General features: G+C 48.2%; 1 protein-coding gene across 1 annotated transcript; it reads right to left on the bottom strand.

The window, feature by feature from the left end:
- Positions 1–7583: 7583 nt before the first annotated feature.
- tsr1 (TSR1 ribosome maturation factor) lies at positions 7584–16811 on the bottom strand. Its single transcript, XM_066695417.1, has 15 exons — positions 16677–16811; positions 15534–15637; positions 15159–15375; positions 14879–15013; positions 14235–14662; positions 13877–14024; positions 12702–12877; positions 10996–11198; positions 10556–10715; positions 10253–10363; positions 9901–10033; positions 8900–9016; positions 8610–8750; positions 8393–8467; positions 7584–8252 (listed from the first exon to the last, which is right to left on the bottom strand). The coding sequence occupies exons 1-15, from the start codon at positions 16792–16794 to the stop codon at positions 8074–8076; spliced, it is 2445 nt and encodes an 814-aa protein (XP_066551514.1). The 5' UTR covers positions 16795–16811; the 3' UTR covers positions 7584–8073.
- Between the last annotated feature and the right edge of the window lie 2088 nt (positions 16812–18899).

Below are 18899 nucleotides of genomic sequence, written 5' to 3'. Positions count from 1 at the left end.
GAACACCCTACATATGAATACATCTGTCCTTGGATACTCACAGTTTGAAAGCTACAGATTATTTTATTTGTATTTGGTATCAATGTGCTCATTTCTAAAGGCAAGAGTAATACAGAGCCAGCATTAAATATATATATATGCTTAAATATTAAATACAAATTATATATAAAAAATACATATATATTCCACCAAATAAGGCAAATAAGAATTTAAAAGCACATTTGAGCATACAGGAATTGCATAACAAAAAAATGTATTATTATTATTATTATTATTATTATTATTATTAATAATAATAATGAAAGTTAAACTTATTTTAACTATTCTGTGGTTGTCTTTTTAGAGAACATTCTTCTATTTGCAGATCACAGTGCCCTGATGAGAATTCACCACTTGACGGGCTGTTCGGTGGGACTCATGTCTGCTTGTCCTGCAGGAGGTCCTTACCTAGTAGAAGTCTGTCCATAGCGCTGGCTGTGCGGCCCTGCGATCCGGCGGGTCTGATCCTGGAGCTCTGAGCGGGTAGGTCCCAGATCGTAAGCTTCTGAGGGCTTCTTCTCTAAAATATTGAGATCTATATTATTTCAGAAGTATCTTGGACTGGCTTTCACTTCCCTGTTTCTCATAACGTATTAACCCCAACAACAGAGGTAGGCAGAACTCATACCAGAGTTGGAGCAGAAGTGGCTTTATCATTTTGGGAAGAAGTGGGTCACAGAGGATCTCCATTTTTCAGGTCCTACCTTCAAATGCTTCAACCTCTAACCAGGACCCTGCAAAGCGCATACTAAAGCAGTAGTTGAAGTTTAGCTGAAGACTATGGAAGTAGGTGCGATGATTCGGGCAACTGCAAGGCCAGCTGTTTCCACAACATAATTGTGTTGATGCACAAAAACCCCGTTTACCACACCTCAACTGGTCCTATTGCAGTGAAGATTGTGTCAGTTGTACATTTTTCGAAGCAGTGTGTGAACGTGTGTTGTAGCTGAGGCCTGGAATGACTTGTTTTTTCCAAATGAATAAGAAAAACAACTCAAGAAAACTGTGTGAAATCGAGCTTTTCTCATCCACGCATCTTTTAACACAAGCACTTAAGAGTCTTCATGTGTAATATAGGTACAAAGGCAATAACCTTTTTTTCGGTTTTTTTTTTTACATTTGTTTTTGCAGAACCGTTTACGGAAAACACTTAACCACTGCATGTTTTGGGGTTTTTCACTAGAAAATTACACCTAAAAAAGAGAGGGACAAAAATAAACACTATCTCAGGACTTCAACATGTGGCCTAAATGAAGCAGGATTTTATTTACAAGCTCCCCGCCTTACACTAACTGCCACCCCCCCTTGTTGAGAGGACCAGGGTGCGAGGTGAACAACTTCGGAGAGATCTTGAGGCGCACAAAAGCCTTCTCTAGCACGGGGGAAAATTGAACTCTAAACCAGTGGCAAACCACCAGCCCACAGTGTGGTAGGTTACGCAAACCGCATGCCATGTGATCTCGCCAGTAGCTGGGTTTTACTGAAGCTTACCTTGACGTGATTTGGATGCCATTTCAGGGGGAACAAATGATTGGGTTATCTTGGCCAGACAAAAACATCCACTTCGCTTTGAAAAGTGCAGGATCACATTTCGGTGTAAATCAGCCAAAGGTCTACGCTGAGGATTGTCTCCTCCCTGTTCACTCCGCCACCAGGATCTTGATCTGTTCGTTACTCATATCAGTGAAATACTGAAGGAAAGGGACGTAGCTTAGGGCGATTTCTAGAATGGACTGAATGACCGGGCGGTTAAGGACCACTCAGACTATGGTGTCCCACTATGAAGCACCTTCACGGCACCACGGCACCACTGTCATCCAAACTGTGATTGTGTTAATTTGCAAATCAGTGTGTTTACACGTTTTCTCTTGCGCTGCCAGAGTAGCTCCGGAGATCCCCAGATACAGCCGCCTGGATGTGTCCCACTGTGGCCAGTTAACATTCTGCTGTCACCTCCCTAATCACAAAGGCGTTTTTTTTTTTTTTTCCTGGGCTGGCTGGCTACTGACCAGTGTGAGTTGAAATGGACTGGCTCAAAGCTCAGCACGTCTCGTTTCAATTTGCGCTGAATGAGTAATAACATTCCAATCAAATTATTATGCTCCATTATTGTCTGGCCCTTGGCCGAACAAGGCGAAACGCGGAGGGAATTAACTGGGACTACAGGCTGCTTTGTTCAGTTACTCCCTGATAAGCCCTGTGCTCAATTAGCCAAAACTATACTTGTAAAACCCTAAAGACCACTATCATGGAGAAATCAGCACTGTAACCACCACTGTACCAGATTAGACCCCCACCGCATCCCAGATGAGACTTTCCAGGGCTTTTCTTTGAGCTTGGTAAATCACTGACTGCGGGATAACGATTTACAGTGTGGAATAACAAAGGTGGAGCCTCGACTCGCACTCTGTCGCAGTGTCGGTTCGTGCTCTGTCACAAGCCGCCTCTCTGGTGTGGATGCTGGCTGTCAGTGAATAGATGTGGTCTTGGTCTGAGCAGCCGTTGGTTCTGATTAGGGAAAACTCTAACCTAATTAACTGTTATTCGATTAGCAACTGCTCTGGCTGAACTCAGTCAGCGAGAAGTCAGACCGAGCCGTGCCAAATATCTTCACTACCTCACTGATCAGCTTCACAGAGTTGCCTTGATTGAAAGATGTTGAAATAGGTTTGGGTGTGAAAGTGTGTGTGTGGGGGTTGCATTTTGCTGACCTTTTAATTGTGTTGCATTCAGAAAAGGAGAAGGTCCATTTTGGTTTTAGTTTTTAGTTGTTTTTTTTTTTTTGAAGAAGTTGTGTTGCAAAATGAGTGCATTCTTTTTTTATGACTTCAGTTGTGGCATATTCCTTTTTTGGGAGGTTTTACTTGCTGGTATTGTGATGTATCATTTCCGGGGGTTCTTCCCGAGCCGGGGACTGTGATGGCAGACTGTGGACTGCGGTGGTGAAATTCCTCTTCTGCTGGCGTGGGGCTTTTTTATTATGGGCAGCCTCATTACCCTTGTCAACCTCAAGGCGTCAGTCTGTGGCTTTCAGCTGCCTGCACTCCCCTTATTCAGGCCTGGCCATGACCTTTCCCAGCATCCCCCTGACCTTCCCCTGAGCATGGCCAATAAAACTGGGCCAGAGTTGCTGTAGCCTAACAAAGATCAGAGACCTGAGCCTCTTACCTTCACCGGGCAGCAATAAAGAATGAACTAATGAAACAATTGTTACCTGCAAGTATTTTGGATATATTATTTTTCAATATATTCGATCGGTACGGCCAGCCTAAGCAGCCAAGTTAAAAGCCTGTGTCTTCAGGTGAGAATTGCTTTCTTTCCTCTGTCGTGTTTGATTACTGTGGTGTTCTTGGCAAAACTGCAAGACCCATCCTGCAGTATTTCCAGCTGTCATAACACAAGACTTTAATCCAGAGGCAGTGAGATACACGACTTTCTCATCCACTCTGCTGCAGGATCTTGGCACATCCTCGTTGTTTGATTGTGTCAGAATAGGATTGTTGGAGCCGAGACCTATATCTGAATACATTCCAGTCCCACTTTGTTTTTTGTTTTGTTTTTAATCCTATGTATTTTTCAGTCTGTCTGTATTATTTGCTTGGTTTTATGTATCTGAGTTTATGGGTGTTTGGGTGCTGTGAAGGGAGGGGGTGTCAGACAACAGGGCTACGGTGGTGAGGGGGTTAACATGGGGGCCCCAGGTCAAGCTGGGTGTGAGAGCTGCCAGGTGGGCCGACTGGCCGCCTGCGCTGGGCGTCTGGGCCGCACATGGGCGGGCGGTCTCTTCCCATTAGCGCAGCGCAGTGCTCTATTCCCCAGGCTGCCTGCATTCCTCCCCCACGGCCGCGCAGCACATGGCACAGATGGAAATAGCTGCCTTTTCCCCTCTAAATCTCTTTTCCGGCTTGATTTCGCTGAAAACCATATGCTGTGACATCATGAGGGCAGGAAGCAAGGAGAGAGACAGAGAGGGAGAGAGGGAGCGAGGGAGCGAGAGATAGGCTGCCAGGTCTCTGTAATGATGTCATCAGTCCGGCATGCTGGAAGTGAGGCCGGGGGGGGGGTTGGGGGATTTTACTCCCACCTGGATAATCAAGGGAAAAGCCTTGGGGGGGGGAGCTGGCCAGCAGTATACTTTCCTTCAGAAAGTCCCTCCCTTCTCATGGCTTCATTCTCTGCCCGTTCACGGCCCGGTCTCCCCACCTCCACTCACTGCGGCCCCCGAGCCCCGGACCACCAGCCTGCCGCTCAGGATGTGCCGAGCTCTGAAACAATATATGAAAGGGCTTCAAGGAAACCAGTAGTCTGACAGCTGTCTTTTCTCAGGCCAGTTTAAAACGCTTCGCTTCCTCATGAAGTTTTGTCTAGTTTGGATGCAAGCAATGCCATGTCTGTTTTCATTCCCTTCCTTTCACACGTTATAATAATAACAGTAATAATAGTAATAGTAGTAGTAGTAGAATATAGTAAAACATGGGGCTTTTTGTGCTTTTTAGTTTAGATTGAAAAAAAATCTATTTGAATGTTTATGTGACTCCCCCCCCCCCCCAACACACACTTTCACCTTCTCCGCTTCCTCTGCCCTCCTCTTTTAAGTCCCCCCTTTCCGACCACCCCTCTCCTGGCCTATCCTCACCCTCCCTCCCTGCGCAATCTCCACTCTTCCCTCTCTGCCCTCCCCTGTACCCCTTCCCTCACACCCTCCTCCTCACATTAGGAACAATCTGTGCACCAGACCCTCTGCCCGCCAGCCTCCCTCCCTCTTTCGTTCGCTGGGTGAACTCCCAAGCTTTGTTGGGAGGTCCTGGTCCCCCTATCACCCCCCCCCCCCAACCCCTGCAATTCAACACACACACACATGCTTTCTCCTCTTAAACTGTTCCCTCTCTTTCTCTCTCTCTTTCTTTCCTCTCTCCGAGAGTTCTTCCTGATTAATCGCAGAGCAGCGCGAGCCAGCCCGACCCAGGCAGCTGCGGTTTGGAGCCGTCTCAGCCCTCTGCCGCTCACTCACTGTCTCCTTCAGGGAGTGCAGGCTTGGCCCCCTGCCCCAGGAGTCAGCCAAGAGGGGTGGGGGTACAGGGATAGGTCAGGAGGGGAGGGGATGGGGGAGTTGTGCTTTACCCTACTCCTGCCCAGAGAGAGGGTTCAAACAGAGGCGCTGCGGTCTCCCCGTGAGCACAGCGCCGGCCAATCCTCCTCACAGCCATACCTGCCAACCCTGTTGCTCATTAAGTTCGTCAGCATTCCTCCATGCTGGACACACACGGCTTAAAGGGGGGAATATGTGGTTTTTCGCTCCCCGCTACCTCTGTCCACCCACTGCAGCATGCCAGCCACTTCAGAAGTCTGCCGGGTTTTTTGTTTTGTTTTGTTTTTTCGTTCAGGGTCTTAAAAATCATTTTCATAGAATAAAATGTGTGGAAAAAAAAAAAAAGACAAGACTAAACACAATCTTTTATGCATGCAGAAACGTAGACACTACACCGGTTCCAAAATATTTCATATGGTATCAGCCAGGCAAAAAAAAAAAAAAAAAAGGATATAAAAAAAAAGGAGGAAGCAGATTATTTCTATATAAATCATTGTGCTGTTCTTGCCTTTGGAATATTGTGCTCGATGTTCAAGCAGTTCAGCTTTTCAAATACCAGAGCCGTTATCCAGCTGAAAAGCATTTTGTCTGAACCGAAGGCCTCCTCGGTCATTTTCTTTTATTTTGTAAGTGGTCCTTTTTGAAACATTTGCTACCAAATTACGTTGGCTTTTCTGGTCAGTGTTTGAAGTTACAGAGGGAGGAATGTTTGACGTCGGAGGCATTGGCTATTAATCCTTCCTATATATGTGCTGTGTGTGTGTGTGTGTGTGTGTGTGTGTGTGTGTTTTGCTGACCAGGCTGTTTCTCTGATCCAGTAGGGCTTGTTTCATCAGTTCAGTTTTTTATTGCCGTGCGCTGTGGCCCGCTGAACTCCTCACCCCGGTGCCACCCAGCCGGCCCGGCACCCAGGCTCTGTATCAAGTGCCAAACCCAGAGCGGCACATCTGTTATCCATAAACGCCAGCCGCGCTCTCACCCACCGCATCAGCGCTCCTATCCAACGGAAAAATATCTCACCCATTATAGCACCAGAAAACCCAGCGCACTGTGGCAAAGGGAGAACCTCAGGCATTCGCGCAGCAGGCAGGCTTAACCCCGTCAGCGCCAAGGCCACACACACCCCAGGTGCCGCGTTGTAATCGATCGGAAAAACAAGAAAAACTAAAACAAATGGTGGGTGCAAGCCAGGGCTTTTTTTTTAAAAAGAGGTTTCTTGGCAACGGGAACTCCCACTGCTTTCTTTTCCAGTTGGCACCCGGGCAGCGCAGAGGAAAAGCAACCAAAACCTTTAAATAAAAATAATGCCAAAATTAAGTCATGGCCGTGTACATGCAGGCTAGGGAAGGCAATGTGAGAACGAAAGCGCCGTAAAAAGTGCATTCCTCGAGGAAGTGTAAAGGAAACGCTTTCAAGTCACTGAGCCAATTAATAAAACAGCAGGGTCGTTACACAGACCACCAGGCAGGAGGGGGCCGAGACCGCAGAGCGCCGCACACTCCTTCACCCGCATGGAGACGGTTCTGCACGCCAGTCTCCCGTTGCTAGACAGACAGGGATGGGATTTCGCCAGGTACGGTCTTCTCGCGCTCGAGCGTCCGTAACCAGCGCAGACTGCAAGACAGCGAGGACTGGACCGTTAACGCCAGTGGCTCGGTCAAGTAATTGGATGCGCGTGTGTGTTTACATAATGTCTTAACCGATGGAATAACAGTGGTGCGGCTTGTATATTTACGCTGGGTTGAGGGACTCGCTCTGCGGTTTGCACCGGGCGCTTGGGTTTTTCCTGGAGATCTCGTTAAAAGTAAGGGATTACACTACGTCAGAATGCGCTGCCTTTAGCGTGAGTTAGTGACCCGATTCAGACTGGAACGTAGACTGGTTTAGGTGAACTGGACGGAGAAAAAATAAATATATATATGACAGTTGTTGTTGTTTTTTATTGGGTTGAAATGAAGCGGTTGAATGCAGATTCTCACTTGGTTGATCATAGGGGATTCTGCACCTGGTCAACCAGTCAACCTACACGACTGACCTCTCCAGTGAAAAAGACCCTGAACACATTTCAGAAACTGAAATAGGAGACTCCCACCCCCCAGCCAGATGTTGCCACCATTAGTTTCTGATCCGATTATTCAAACACCTTGGCTTTGAACTGCACTTTTTACAGTGAGGTTTTGTAACATTTCCTGCCATAGATGGGAGGCCTACAACAGCTAATTGATATGGGGCAACAGACAGCGTGGCCTGATGCATGACTGCCATCTAGTGGAAGACCAAGGAAGTGAAAACTCACCAGCTCTACCATGGTCCTACTCACTGAAGTCAAAGCCCTGCCTTTGCGTTTGTTGTGTAGGTTTAGTTTAGTGTGGCATTCTGACAGCTTTTCTTTAATTTCCCCATGTCATATCATATAAAGACAGTAAAGGACAACATAACTGATAGTTAAGTGGACTGGCATTGGGAATCTTTTAATAAAGACCGATCCACGCAGAGCAACAGCACTCTCACTTCTAACTTAAGTCAAGTCAAAGGAAAACCAGATTAAATATGATCTTAGAACAGCAGGATAATATTGTTGGGTTGACTTAAGTCTCTCTAGAATTCAAGCAAATGTTTTAAGCAGGAATAGTAGGAGTTAAAAACCTGATAGCACTTGATCACAGATGTGCAGACCAGGGATGAGAGAGCAATTGTGTATAATTTAACTATTCAGACATCGGTGGTTTGGGTCCGAGTTCTACCATCCCGACCCAAACACACTTCTATCCCGCCTCGGTTGTGACTCACAGCAAGAGCTGTGGGTGCCCACTGGACTGAAAATAAAAAAAAAAAACACCTCGAAAAGGCAATAGGAGAGGAAATCCCAGCCTTCCTGCAGATCCATCCTCCAAACTGTAGAGGGCAGCACAGCGTGGCAACTCAATCTCAGTCTCTGTCTCTTTCTATTCCATGTCGATGTCCTCGGTGTCGATTGTGACCTCGTCCTTGACCCAGGGCAGCGGCTGGGGCACGTGGGGGTCGTAAGTCCAGCGTGGGAAGATGCGTTTGTACAGGGTCATGAGCACGGTGTCCTGGGAGGGCAGCTGCTTGTCGAACACGCACTTCATGTGGCCGTGAGTTCCTGCAGGGCAGAGAGGACATGATAAGACATGCGGAGAGGCTCTGGAGGTACAGCAGGTGGGTATCGCCATCATTGGCTGTGCTGCAAACTAGCCGATAGCGAGTCCGGCTGCAAGAGACAACCCTAGTAGTAGCACTCACCCAGAGCCTCCTTGATGTGGCCCCGCCGACCCCACTTAGTGCGCAGCTCCACAGGTTTGAACCACAGGACGTCCTCTGTGAGAGAGAGAATAGACCCATCAGTAGAGTTTCTGAATCAACAGTACAACACAACCTTCACCCAGATATAGTCTGTGTCGTGCCCTGTGCGACTGCATGCTGTGTGCTGTACACTGCGCTGCACGGCTGGAGCTCTCACCCCTGTTGAAGAACATATAGCGCACCACAGCCGTCCTGCGTAGGATTTTGAGAGGGTGCCCACTGAGCACGGTCCTCTTCACCATCACGCGCTGCGGGTCAGCCTTCAGCAGGGAGCCTGTGGCGATCAGGTCCTGCATTCCTGATCACAGAGAGAGAGAGAGAGGAGTTAAAACAACATGGAGACACATACTTCCATAAAGATTAGAACAAAGTCAAACTCCAGCTCCTGACTGCCTCAGCAGCAGACAGACAGACAGACACACACACACACACACAGCACCCCCTCACCATTCTCTCTCTGCTTGAACACCAGCACTCCAGCGGTGGGGAAGGTGATGGGGGCATAGACAGACACCACCATGGGGGCGTCGGCTTTCAGGAAGCGCTCCAGTTTGTGCTTGTCTCCTGCAGGACAGACAATGAGAGAGCGGTGAGGGGAAGGGGGAGGCAGGCCTTCCCGAGGCAGCCAATGGCAGCACAGCAGATCAGAGGACTGATTCGGTGACCGTGTGGGTAAGATTAAAAAAGCATTTAACATTCAGTACTTTTCTTTTATATTGGTTTAATTTGATTATTTTATAGGCCTGTTCTTTGATAATGTGGAAAGATTTCTGCTCCAGGGCAAGATTTGTTAACCTTCTTCCAACTACTCGTGGTTGTCCTACATATTGTGGCAAGGCGCTTGGTACTGTATGGGAAGGGCAGTAAATCAGAAGAACATACCCTGTATAAGGGATTCTGTGTCTTCAGACTGTACCTTGTACCTTGTACCTTTTCATTGGCTGTTAATATGGTGGACACCTAAAAGACTACAGGTCCAAGTGTACAGCTGGCCCCTGCACAGGTTATTCACGCAGCAAGATAATGCCTGTTGCTTATTGGGTGGGGTTCCTATATGAGGATGGGTTTGGTTTTAATTTGCAGTGGGGAGTTTAGGAGGGGTAAGTAAGTCTTGTGCTTTGTCTATGTATTGTTGTGGGTTGAATGACTTTTGCTTGTATTTGTGTACCGACCGCTTCTATGTGACCTGGCCTACAAACGGCATTTAAATCCTAAAATACAGAAACAAGGACGAAACATCTGGTATCAAAACTAATAGTGCACAGAACAAAGCCACTTTCCTACAATATAGCGTTTTTCTCCCCCCACACCTTATAGCTGGGCCACAATAAATAGTCATCATCCGTTAACTCTAGAGACTAAGCACAAGGCAAATCAGCTGCCATCAGACTGGTTTACTGCGTTTACAGAAGACCCTCTCAGACAGGGGACCCGGGGCAGTCAGTGACCTGAGGTGTGCTGGGAGAAGATGGGCGAGGCCCGGAACCGCCGGAACCCACACTGGAACACCAGCTCCTCCTTCGATTTGATTGGCTGACAGTTCCCCGGATGCCGCCGCACCAGCATGTGAAGCACAGACATCTGCGGCAGAGACAGACGGGGCAAGCTCCGGTTATCATCTCGATTTAGCGCCGTCGTACCAGGACGTATGCTTATCTTATTGTATTTACTCGAACATCGGAATGCTTTGAAAATGCTTCCTGTGAAAACTATCTGCCAAGATATAAATAAAAATAATAACAATAATAACAATAACAACAATTAATCAGGCGCTTAACACACAATACTACTACTACATACCTTCTGTTCATGTGGCAGCAGCGAGACGAGGACCAGAGGGCGTCCACTCTGGTAACTGTCCATCACTGAGGCCGGCACATCCTGGACGTGAAGGGTCACATACCAGCCCACCTGACAGAGAGAGTGCGAGTGTGAGAGAGAACCTGGAGAAGAGGCAAGGGCTTAAGGAGAGAGCTTCAAAGAGAAAGTGATGGACGGAGGGAGTAACGGAGGAGGACAGAGTTGGGGAGAGAGACGGGGACACTTCAGAAGAAAACGGAAGGGGGAGACAGGAGGATGGGAAGGCGAGCCGAAAGCGCTTACCATGGCGCCCTCCTCCTCCTCGGCCACCTGTGCAAAGACGCGTCTGCGCGTGCGCTCAAAGTCCTGGAACTGGAAGATGCGGGCGTAGTCGGCAGGCAGGTTCTCCAGGGCGTCCCAGGGCGATGAGCGGAAACTCTTAAGGCCGCGATACCGCTGGAACCTATGGGGGACAAGAGAGAGAGCAGAGGGGTAGAGGGACGGATCTGGGGAACTCAACACCAGCTTTCGCTCTGAACAGAGCACAGCTGGGTCAGAGTACTGCTCCTCACAGCGGCTCGGTGGCCAGCCTGTCAGTGGGACGCCATGCTAGCGCTCCACCCTATCAGCTTTTTATAAGTCCACTGCAGGGGGAAAAGAAAGGACTCTTGAAGCCCTGTAGAGGGTGCATCCCACCTGTGTGTGTGTGTGTATGTGTGTGTGTGGGGGCTGGCAAGCAGTACCTGGTCCTGGCAGGGATGTCTAGCGGGGTGTCCACCTCGTCAGGGAACATCTGGTCAGCGCGGGCCTCCCTGTAGCGCCGCAGGGCCTCACTCTCCTCCTGCTGGTCCATCTTGTCATCGTAACGCTGCTCCGGTCCGTCCCGGTCCAGATCCACCGTCTCTGTCTCCGAGTTGGAGCCCTCCTCCAGGCTGCGCTCCCAGTCCTGAGCGCACAAACAAAAGCACACCACGACACAGTCAGCACCAGCCACTCATACCAGACTGTGAACCCTGCTGGGCACAATGAAACTCAAAAGCACCCATTCACTCAATCAAATGCCACTGGTCTGTCTGCCTTGGTGGCGGCCAGTGGCAGACGTCATTGCCGAGCCAATCATATAACCAGTTCAACGGATCAGCGTGGGTTAATGCCAAACTTTTCCCCAAAACAATATAAAAAAATACCTTGAAGTAAACCAAGTCTACCACCTGGATACAAGGGAAGGGTTGAATTCCCAGAAGTCACCAAGAAAAAAGTCAAACAAAGAGACCAGCTGCAACAGGGTAAAATCTTTACAGTTTTTTTTTTCTTTCTGAAAATATCTGGATTGTGACTCAGAACAGCAGTAAGTAGAAAAAATAAAATAATCCTCAGAAAAGCTAGCCCACCCGTGAGGGGTCATTGCACCAGTTCAGGGCCGGGGGATTGTTCTAAACTCGCCCAGCTAGCGGGGCGCTGCTGCAGATGAGACGGACCAGGAAGGAACACACCACTCAACCACAACAGACAAGTCTTGTGTCCTGCATTAGGATAATAACAATAATAATAATAATGATGATTTGTTTAAAAAAAACATTCTTTTGTTCCGAATCGCAGATCAAACGTCTAATAAAATAAATTGCTTGGCCTTTTTTTTTTTCTTCCTCTTTCTTTCATGACGGTTGTTATAATAGCTGCTCCGAACAGGAAGCGCTGTCCATTAGCAGGAACAAAAGAGCCCCTCTTGAGACTCCACTCCAAACACCATTGTTCGGGGCGGCCTGGCAGAGAGCTCCTCGCCCATCGCAGGCCGGCTGGAAAAACAAACACCGCGCAACGCCGACCGGGGGTCACGTACCCCCGCCACAATGCAGAGCCAGCCACCACCATGGAAACGGGCGCAAACAAACAACCCAGGACACAACACAAAAAGCATTCCTGAGCCAGGCCAGGCGTGGGCTGCCTCTGTCCCGGTGACACTGCAGACAGCAGCGTCCAGGGCTCCTACACACAGCGCCACAGCGGGGCACCCTGCCCACTGACCTTCCTCTCGCCTACACCTCGGTCTGGAGTTTCTGGAGGGGTCTGAGTCTGTGTCGGTATGCCATGAGTGATGGCAGAAAAAGGATCAAGGCAGGAAATATGACGTGAAAACTACAGGGGACATTTTTTTATCCATTGTTCTCCCAGTTGAGAAAAGATTTATCAAGTTTAATTGATTCAGTTGCAGACAAGTTACGAATTAATTGGGGGGGAAAGGATTCGATCATGTGACCACACTTTTTGGAATAACCGATATTCATTTGCCCACAGGGTTTCTGCTTTCCGGCCCCTGCGCAGATTCAATTTAAACCATCAGGAGGCAGCAGCCCTGTACTAGTCAGCTGTCACTCTAGGTGCCCCCCTCCCATGGGGAACCACCACCGCCTCCGTGTGTCCTGAAGTGGACCCCAGCACACTGGCCCACCTGAGAGTCCGCATCCTCATCGTCTATCTCCTCTTCCAGCTCCTCCATGTCTTCGTCTTCCTCCTCCTCATCGCTGCTCTCCTGCTCCTCCTCCTCTCCCTCGTTTACCTCCAAGATCCAGGAGGCTTGGTAGTCCGACGTTCCCTTGGGCACCTTCCTCACCCTCTTCTGCCTCTCTGAGAGAACCAGACAGAGAGAATAGTTCACATCTGTCATTGGTACCGTTCTACATCTTCTCAGCTATGGCCCTTGTCCATCTACAAAGCATCTGTGTCATATAATGAAAGCTCTGATGCATTAAAGTATCAGCCAGATTAATATACAATGATGACAAAATAAGCAGTTTATATCAAGGGGTGAGAATTCCTTCTGAAAATAAGAAACTCTCACCTCTAATAATCCCTTGCTTTTATTTTGTGTGCAACAGGAGGAAAGGGAAGCAACGGACATCCCCTTCAACAGTAGAATGGCATTCAGACAGTGCCCAGCACACCTGCCTCCGACACAGCCAGGTAAGTCATTGCCAGCTGACAGCAGCTGCGATTCAGCCCACGTATCTGTGCGATTAGTCAGCAGCCGGCTCGGCCTCGTTTGCTAAACGTTCAGATGTTCTTGCGATTCTCCGAAGGCTAGAGGCACACGGCTCAGTCACAGGTGCTTACAGGCTGATTGGGATGCTGAGTGACTGACAGTCTGCAAGCTGGACATTATGCCACTCTCTCTCCACTCCTCTGTGGAGCACAAGCACTTTGTCTCAACATGGTAACACAGGTCAACAGCTGGAAACCTAGGCTTCCTGCTTCAGACAGAATTGTGTCTTCTGTTTGCGTGCATCCTGCTTTTCATTATTGATCATTTTGCTCAGTAGATGTCCTTTTCTAATTATATCCTTATGCATTTCCTTATATATTCCCATTTATACAGCATTTGACTAAGTACAATCTAGGTACAGTACCTTACTCAACGGTACAACAGCACTGTCCCGCTTAGGTCCAGAGCCCTAATTGCTCCTCCACACTGCTGCCAGTTAGAATTTTAATTGTCAGTAACAAAATAAATGAACAATCCAGGTCAATTAAGCAAATTTCGTAATTAATAACATAAGTGTGCAGCCCAGTTAGTGTTGAACTAGAAATTCTGTATAACCATAGGATGACCCTATGTTGACCCCTGACCTTCGGCCTCTTGCAGCTCGCTCTCAGTCGGCCAGGTCTGCTCTCCATCCATGGGGTCAAGCTCCGCCTCTGCCTGCAGGCTCTCCTGCCGCCCGGGGTCCACTCTCATCAGCACCTTCACGTCTTCCTCACCGACAGCACCCCCATCCTGCCAGGAGGACACATGTAAATACAGTGCCAAGCTGACAATTTTAACAATACTACTACAGATACATAAACTTTAATAACTTGCATAAGAAAAACGTTTTATATTTGGTTTGAAAGAAAAATAAATGCCCTTGTGAAGTCATAAACAGTGCTAGAGTGACTGCAATAAGGAACTCTTAACATCTGTGAGTAAACATTGTCCAGAACTTGCCTGCATCTCCACATCACCGCCCTTGCCTGGCCGACGCTCGCGGGGGGTGAAGGGCAGGGGGTCCGGCGGGGCGTCGATCTGGCTCAGCTGGAAGTCACCAATGCCGGAGATGTGCACCAGCCTGTTGACACTGAGCGGCCGCCCCCGCACATAGCCCGACACCTTCAGAGTGCCCAGCCCCCCAGGCCCACCCGGCCCTGGCTGGAACTGGGCGTGCTGGGCCAGCAGATAAGGGCGGCGAGAGCGGAAGGCCAGGCGCCGCTGCTTCTGTGCGCCCAGGTGTCTCAGCAGCAGCATGGCCTCCGGCGCCGAGTCCAGGCCGAAGACACGGCCCTCGGGGAAGCGTGGCTCTGTGACCCGGCCCAGTGCCCGCCGCGCCTCTGTCCGTCTCTTCGGCGGCATCTCCAACAAACCCTGGCACACCAGCGCTGGGGGCGGGGAGAGAGCGAGAGATCAGCTAGGTAGGCCCTTACTTACAGCCACTTTAAAAAGTAAATCAACCGCCCCTCAGTTTAGTTCCCCAGCTTCCTAACACAGACATGATCCCACAGTCCTGCCATCTCTGCGTCAGTGGCCAGCAGTGTCCCTGCAGGGTTGGGAAAGATGCCCTTTCTGGGCCACAATGCAAGTGATTGTGTCCTCACCATAGCTGGGCAGGCCCTGTGCAAACAAGCAGGATAGGCAGTACTCTCCATAGCTGTCCCAGCCCTCCACCGGGTCCAGCAGAAAGAGCAGGGTGTCCACTACTTTGGCAATGTCCAGGAGAGCATGCAGGTCAGCTGGAGGGACAGAGAGAGAGAGACTTGGGATAATAATATGCTGAATAACAAATGGCACACTTTAGGGGACCTGGAATGCATTCCTCCGTCACTGACAGTCCTTGATAAACGTGCCGTGCCGTGCAGTACAAGGGGTCCACTGTACCTGGGTCTGGCCTGAGGAAGATGAATCTCTGTTTGAAGCGGGGCAGGAGGACCCCGAAGCTGGTGCCCCCCGCCACGCCCTCGCACACCACTCCCGTCTCATCGCTCTGCAGCAGCTTCATGGCGCCCTGTGCATCAATCCCAGCATGCAGTGGGATGATGGCAACCAAGTGAGGAGGGCCATCCTTACTGCCTAGCTTGCGCTTCTCTGACAGGACCTGAGGGAGGCGAGAGAGGCAGGGGGATAACAGACACACTGATCGGATCGGACACTTCAGCACACGACTTCCAAGCATGCAGCAATGTACAGACACCACACTGCAGAGGGTCTGTCCATCGGAAATCACACATTCACTTTGTTCACAGACTGACTCACCGAGTCCTTCTTGTTCTGGCGGAGCTGACTGGCCTTGTGTCGGCGGTCCAGCCTTCTCAACTCCTTCCTCTGCTTCTTACTGAGAGCTTTCACTTCCACACGGCCTGCTCAGGACAACACGGGTTAGCGCACGGCACCACACCAACTGGGGCCAATAACACAACAGTACACCTGGTACTACACTAACTGGGGTTAATGCATACCACAGTACCACACTAACTCTGACGTCAATATACAAAATACTATATACACTTTTGACAACACAGTAATATAGTAGTTTATTTAGCTTTAAAGTAATCCCTGTATTAAAACATGAACATAGGTGTACAGGGTGAGTGTATAAGTGTGCATAAGAGCACAGGCCAGTGGATCTTCAGTGGGAGTCTGTAGCAGGTTAAACTGTTTAAAACATCACGACTCAGATCACATTATAACATACTATTAAACCCACTTATTTATCGTTAGACTTAAACATTTTAAAAGCAAAACAAGACTTGTCAATGTCGCAGTTAATACTTAGGATGTGTTGCATTGGTTGTCACTGATGTGTAGGGGTGAAAGGTGAAGGAGAGGGCTCAGCCAGACAGGCTAATCTAAAAACAACAGCACAGACCCGTATCGGAGTCAATGAAGACGACGTCACTGAAAAACCAGCAGGGCTCAACATGCCAGGACGTGCCCACCCCCACATGTGCCAGCGACTAAAAATACACCGGCGACTGTGGGGACGGGATGCAGAGACTGGGTTAAGGACGTGGGAGTCCAATGACAAGTACTCTGAGCTTAATAATGCCCACGAAGTATAAAGTTTATAAACTGCGGTCAGTGATCAAGGCTTCAAAGACCCTGATTTCTGTAAACTCTTATAACTGCAGTGCTGGACAATTACACGTAATAAACAATACGTTTGTAGCTATTGACGTATACAAAATAGTTATGTGTACAAATCTGTTTTAAAGTACTTGCCCAATATGTATGTATTAAGAATAACAACTATATAATTGTTCAGTAAGGAGCATTGCTGGGCCATTTAAACGCACGTTTGGCGAGGCGAACACGTGTTCCCAGCCCTACGCACAACTTTCTCTTCCGGTGGCGATCAAGCTGCCCGGGTGGCCTCCCGACCCGCCGCCGGCTTCTTACCCTTGTTGTCCCGTTCCAGTTCGCCCTTAGTCCGGTGCTTTCCGTGTTTGTGTTGCTTGTTTTTCTGTTTGTAAACCCCGGCTCTGTGAGCCTGCTGCTGCTCACCTCCAGCCGCCATCTTCAACGCAGTCGATAGGGCTCTTTCACGACGGGAGTACTTCCGGGGCAAGAGCGCCTGGCCCTGGCGCCATGATACCGCTGAAATAGTTAATTTGACAGACGGCTGAATATCAAAAGTTACTGTTGCAGGATGAGGACTCAAACGATCTATCTGTTGATTGATTTTAGCTATAAAACATCCAAAGTAGCAGCGTTTTTATGTACATATGAAAAATATCCAAACATCAATTAAGGTGTAGAATAGTGGAACGCAATAAAATAGGTCTACACTTTTTGATTATATATAATTATATATAATATTGCACTTATGTTGCCAAGAAATAAATAATACATAATAATAATATAGAATATTATTATTCAAATAAGTGGCTAAAAAGTAAAATTAGAGGCAAATTATTCCTTGCTTTGCAGAGAAAGCTCTCAGCTGCTAGATGGCAGTATTTCAAGAAAATAAAAAGCTGTTCAACAAGAAACTTTTTTCCCATTATTCCCAGTCTCTGTGGCGCCCTCTGCTGGTGAGCCCTGAAGCAGAGGCGTGAAGTCCAAGCCCCCCGTCCTGGTGGCGGCCAGCTGGGGGAGGCCCCGGGGGGGTCGTGCTGCTGGAGCGGCCTCTACTGTAGGGTCGCACGGGGTCTTGCACAGGAAGTGCGGGGAGGCAAGATACGGACTAAAGGAAGTTACAGTCAGATGTGATGCGAGCTGAACGTTTTTTTTTGGTTGTTTTTTTCATTCTTGAAAGCGTAGTCAAGGAGTAGAAGTGTTTATTATCTCATTGTCTTTTTTCTTTCTAGTAATGTGGGCGCCTGTGCTGTGCGTTTACCAGTCAAAACAACTATTATATTTTACAGTGTACTGTCCCTTTTTCTGTCAAAGAGTTGTAAAGGAATTCAAACTGATAGGTGCTGCAATTGGGGAAGCTGTAGTTTTGGCCACCTGGGTCTTTAATTAAACATAACCCCTGTACACTAAAGTTTTATAAACGCTTAATGATTGAGTGGCAACTTTATAACAGAATAAAATACATATATTGAGTGACCATTATAACTTTAAACAAATCATCAACAATTGCATATTTTATTTGGATGCAGTCACAAACTTGATGTAGCTGCTCACCTCTTCTGGGGAGAACTGATACACTATTTCACGCTTCACCCTGTTTCTCCCCTCGGTGCTGAGTAATCAATACACAGGCTTGAGGTGCTGTCTTCATTTTCATGCTCAGTCACCTCAGTCAGAGTCACTCACACCCTTGTCAGAGAACAGCATCCCAATCGTCCAGTAATCATTTTGTTCAGCAGTATAGCCAAGCAGTCTGTTGTATTGATCTTTCAACATGCTCAGAATTCAGGTGCGCCTTTTCGAATTTTAAGTTGTATTGTATTTCTTCTTGGGACTTATTCAACTCTACATTAGATAAACAATCAGATAATTGTATTATTTTAAAGTTCCAAGGTCTATTCAAAGCATACATAATAATTATAACAATATTAAAGTGTGATGAAAGACTCTATAGCTGTGCAGGTCTTTGGCTGTAAACTGGAGCCTTTTCAGACTGAACTGCTCATTTACTGGGATTAAGAACTGAAGTCCACTGGGACAGATTAAGCCCTAACACGGCCCAACTTTAAACGCTCGCATTATGGTTTTAGGTTTTTTTTTCTTTCCTTGCAGCTAAGGAATGGGATTATCATTCGAGTGTTGCATGTGCTGTGTGTGTGCGATAAAATGGAGACGCTGTGCCTGTAAAATAGCTCAAGGAAAATTAGAAAAAAGAGCCCAATTTCTCAAAATAACAGAACCAGATAGCATGCTTATAGAAGGCGCAGGAGCAGTGGCAGCAGCATCTCTCCCCATTCACGACGGCGCTCCAGTAAGCTTCCTGTTCGCCTGGATACAGGGACCCAGCCGACTGCACTCTCATTGGCAGGAGGAAGGTGGCTGGACGGTAGCCAATCAGGAGTGCCTGGTGTGGATTCTGTGCCACGATTGGGCACCTGCAGTTGGGAACAAAATGTTACCGCCTGTCTTACAGCCTGCAACAATCACATACCTTCTCATCACAGAGGGAGAAGTTTGTTTAACCGACACTTTACCAGACCACAG

Source organism: Amia ocellicauda, chromosome 22 (genome assembly GCF_036373705.1).
Source record: "Amia ocellicauda isolate fAmiCal2 chromosome 22, fAmiCal2.hap1, whole genome shotgun sequence".
NCBI lineage: Eukaryota > Metazoa > Chordata > Actinopteri > Amiiformes > Amiidae > Amia > Amia ocellicauda.
This window is presented reverse-complemented; position numbering and strand designations above follow the sequence as displayed.